At 43.8% G+C, this 4,323-nt stretch overlaps 1 protein-coding gene across 1 annotated transcript; it reads left to right on the top strand.

Moving 5' to 3' along the window:
• The first annotated feature begins 280 nt into the window (after nt 1–280).
• On the top strand, nt 281–3,378 carry myf5 (myogenic factor 5). The gene is made up of 3 exons (XM_005456634.3): nt 281–831; nt 1,754–1,826; nt 2,049–3,378. The coding sequence occupies exons 1-3, from the start codon at nt 379–381 to the stop codon at nt 2,246–2,248; spliced, it is 726 nt and encodes a 241-aa protein (XP_005456691.1). The 5' UTR covers nt 281–378; the 3' UTR covers nt 2,249–3,378.
• The last annotated feature ends 945 nt before the right edge of the window (nt 3,379–4,323 follow it).

The raw sequence follows: 4,323 nt of genomic DNA, 5'->3' as shown, positions 1-4,323 counted from the left end.
AAGCTGCACTCCCCTTAAACATTTCTAAGCCTTGTATTAATTGTGGACTTGTAAGAGAAGAGTGTTGATGAGTGGGAAAACACCAGTAAGTGCAGATGTGGGAAACTCCACAGGGTACTGGGGGGTGAGAAGCAGCGAGTTGGGATGGGGCAGGGAGGGAGAAGAGCCGACTCCTGCCTGCCTTCTGGCTGGGCCAATGGGCCATGGTAATTAGATCTGGCCAATGTGGGCCCTGGGCTTTGGCCTCGGGGCATATAAGGGGGGCCTGGGGCAACAGACCCCTCATATCACTCAGAGGTTTCTTCTCTTTCACCCAAACTCTACTACCCTCCTTCCTTCCTTTGCGGCCATCTCCATCCATTCAGACTTTAACAAGCCATGGATGTCTTCTCACCATCACAGGTCTACTATGACAGAGCATGTGCTTCCTCTCCAGACAGCCTGGATTTTGGCCCAGGCATGGAGCTTGCTGGCTCCGAGGAGGACGAGCACGTCAGGGTTCCAGGAGCCCCCCACCAGCCAGGACATTGCCTCCAGTGGGCCTGTAAGGCCTGCAAGCGCAAGTCGAGCTTTGTGGATCGCAGACGGGCTGCCACCATGCGCGAGCGCCGGCGGCTGAAGAAGGTGAACCACGCTTTTGAGGCTTTGAGGCGTTGCACTTCGGCCAACCCCAGCCAGCGCCTGCCCAAGGTGGAGATCCTGCGCAACGCCATCCAGTACATCGAGAGCCTGCAGGAGCTGCTACGAGAACAGGTGGAAAACTTTTATGGCCTACCTGGAGAGAGCAGCTCTGAGCCTGGAAGCCCGCTGTCCAGCTGCTCTGATGGCATGGTAAGACCGCTGATCCCCATCTTCAGCCTCTTTATGCAAGTGCCTGGTTTTATCAGGGTCTTGAGCAGCAAAAAAATTAGAACCACTGCACAGTAAATCCTGGAAAAGGTCTTTATTGTTGTTTACTGCTAAAGTCATCATCAGTGTTGAACAAGACCACTTCTATCAGTTCCCTTTACCTTATCAAGTTTTTTATTTCAATGCAGAACCCTGATTTCCACTTTAGCAACCTGTTAATCAAATGAGCTTGCTTTGCCTCAAGACCATAATTATCATGGTTTTCCATGCATGACAAACACCTCCCATAATTCCGTAATACAAACATCTATTATGTTGTCTTACAAGAATCTCCGTCCTCTGCTTGCGATGCTTATTATTACAGGTCATATTGAATCTCTGTTTGAAGGTGACTTTGCATCAGATAATACAAAAACAACTTATAACGCTGGATTGGACTAATGGCTTTCCCACCACCGGACACTTTATAGCCCCATTAAACCAAGCTAAATCCACCTTACTGAAGTCTGGCAGGCAAAACTGGGCGCTTTTCTGCATTCCATCCTGACTGCATGTTCTGCACCGCTGCCAGGATTTTCTGCAGATTTACTAGGAGAAAGTGTCATCTTGCACAAACTGGTGTTGCTTCCACTGATACAATCGATTCGCTACACTCGGAGTCGGGCCGGGGAGGGGAGGGCACAAAAAACCACTTTGGCTTTAAGGTGCATGTGAAATAAAGAAGCCAATAACTTTGGAATTCAGGATTTATTAGCCTGTCCGGAATATATGGCGGGCACTGCACTGGGTGTTTTCTTCCTATCCAATATAACACAGCGGTTTAAACAAGCAGCTTATCATATCTGTCTGTTTGCAAGTATTTGAAGGAATTCAAGGGTAAATTCAATTTCTCATTTCCTTTCAGGCTGACAGCAACAGTCCAGTGTGGCAACAGCTGAATGCAAACTACAGCAACGGCTATTCATATGCAAAGAACAGTAAGACCTTTTAACTTAAGCAGCAGTTTGATATGAATATAATGTGAATTCTTGCCTGCAGGGCTTTAAAAACTAATACCTGAACAGCAGATTATGTTATATTTAGACTTTATTTTATTAAGGTTCCATCTTTAATTTGAGGCCTTAAAGTCAGCTTATATAACATGTATCAGCTGTATGATCCAGACTTGGCTAATTTGAATTTGGGATCCTCTTCATCAGATAGCGTGGATGATAAAGCAGCCGGAGCGTCCAGTCTGGAGTGCCTGTCCAGTATCGTGGACCGCCTGTCCTCGGTGGAGTCCAGCAGCTGTGGGCCGGCTGGCCTTAGAAACACGTCCAGCTTCTCCCCCGGCAGCTCTGACTCACAGCCCTGCACACCGGAGAGCCCCGGATCCAGGCCCGTCTACCACGTCCTGTGAAGGAAACCTTGCTTTGATGTGAATATATATTGCCTCAGGCGGGCGCCGTGCTTTTACCCAACACCAGCTGCATTTGCAACCAAAAGCGATAAGAACTAGTTTTGGGCAAGTGGGAGGAAAACCCAGCAGAACCTGAGGGACGCGCGGCGGCCAGCTTTTGTACTGTACATGAGATTGTAAATATATAATGTAAATGCCCATTTATTCTATACTTTCTATTATCCCCAGTGAGACATATTTAATTGTAACAGCTGATGTAATGTTGCATTATTCAAAAAAGAAATGGTATTTAAGCAGTTCAGTTCAGTTGAGTGTGAGTTTTAGCAGGTTTCGTCCTGTTAAAAGGGAGTTCTTTTATCCCCACTTTTTAATTTTTTTTATTTTTATTTTTTATTGTAAAGTGTCATGAAATGACTAATGTTGCTTTTATTGGCACTATATATACATGAATAAAAAGTGAACTGAATTGAAGGAGTGTTGTGCTACACTGTTACATCCCCTGTTTTGTTCTTTGGTCTTTTTTCTACTTTTTTTGTATTTAGAAACCAGTTTTTTTCTAGTTAAGCAGATGCTACGCTGAAATTTTGGAGACCGAAAAATAAAATGTCTGCAAAAAAAATTTGAAAATCCTGATTAGCATGAATCTCCCTCACTTTAATAGAGCTTTGCAGCAAAAGTGAATTAATAATGAACAATTCACTGATGCTGAAAGCGACTGCTGTCATTTCACTTTTTATCTTTTGATCTCTTTGGCTTTTTTAAGGTTTTAAAAAAGATTGTTTCTAGAACAGTTAAATTATTCCTTACGATGGCAGATTTATATTCATTTGCAGAATCATGATTAGCAGTCCAAAAAAACTGTCAAAATAAAAGGCCAAGTTATTTATTATGTGCCTCACGCGTGGAGTGTCCCGGACATCTTGGAGTTTTCTTCAGCTAACAAGGTGTCAGGATCACTGATAGAGGTCATCTGATATCGTTTATCATTTTTACCCTGCTATAATCATTCATGTAGCCTGTTTGCTGATGAGTCAGTACAGCACTGTAAAAGCCAAATACGTGGTGTCTTTCCTGGATCACAGAAATGATTCAATAAAAACAGACAACTGTGTAAATAAAGGAAAAAATTCAAAAACATCTCTAAACTCATTTTTGTGTCTCTGTCCTCGTGAAGTGTAAAGCTGCACTCTGTGTGTGTGTGTGTGTGTGTGTGTATACCTGTTTGTTCCTTCCTACCAAACGTGAGTCATCATTAACACCCTTGATTACACCATCAACACAAGAGTTAAGAACAAATGGCCTCTAATTGCATGTATTGTGTGACTGAAGAGGAGGAGGCGGCGGAGGTGGAGGGGGTCACATATGTGTCATACTCCATCATGTCTTTGATCATGCACTAAGAAAGCTGGTTTTCAAGGAATGAGCTGGAAAGCTGTAATAATGTATCAGTTCATTTATCAGAAAGGTAAGAATTTCAAAAACATATTATCACGTAAAACCAGAATTTAATGTAAACCACACAAATCTGATACAGCTCCACTTGGATCATCTAAAGTATTACCATGCTACTTTTGCGTAAATGCATCAGTTGTAATTATCTGATTGCACAATTTTTTTTTCTTATTTTACTCTTTTTTGTTGTTGTTATGTTACATTAATCTTGCTAAACAACACATTCTTTTAGTGCTGCTTATCCAGGTTCGGGTTGCAGGGAGCAGCAGTTTCAGTAGAGACACCCAGACCTCCCAGCCTGGGACCCGAGAGATGCCAGAGAGAGACATAATCTCCCTGGCATCTCTTGGGTCAGCCCCGGGACCTTCTCCATCACTGCAGACATCGTGTGAATCTGTCTGTAAATTTTGTGCTCCTCTCTCCGCTCACCGAAAAGAGGTGAGCACTTCACCCTTTTTCCGGCTGAGGACCAGGGTCTTAAAGGTGCTTGTTCTCCACACTCTGATGCAAATCAACATAGTACACGCTGGAGGTCACTGCTCAATGAGGCCAGAAGAACCAAATAATCTGTGGGTGGCTTGGGATGTCTGTAGCTCAGGAGGTAGAGCGGGTCATCTGCTATT

This window comes from Oreochromis niloticus, linkage group LG17, assembly GCF_001858045.2.
Source record: "Oreochromis niloticus isolate F11D_XX linkage group LG17, O_niloticus_UMD_NMBU, whole genome shotgun sequence".
NCBI classification, from domain to species: Eukaryota; Metazoa; Chordata; class Actinopteri; order Cichliformes; family Cichlidae; genus Oreochromis; species Oreochromis niloticus.
The sequence above is the reverse complement of the archived record's forward strand: the minus strand, read 5'-3'. Positions and strand labels throughout refer to the sequence as shown.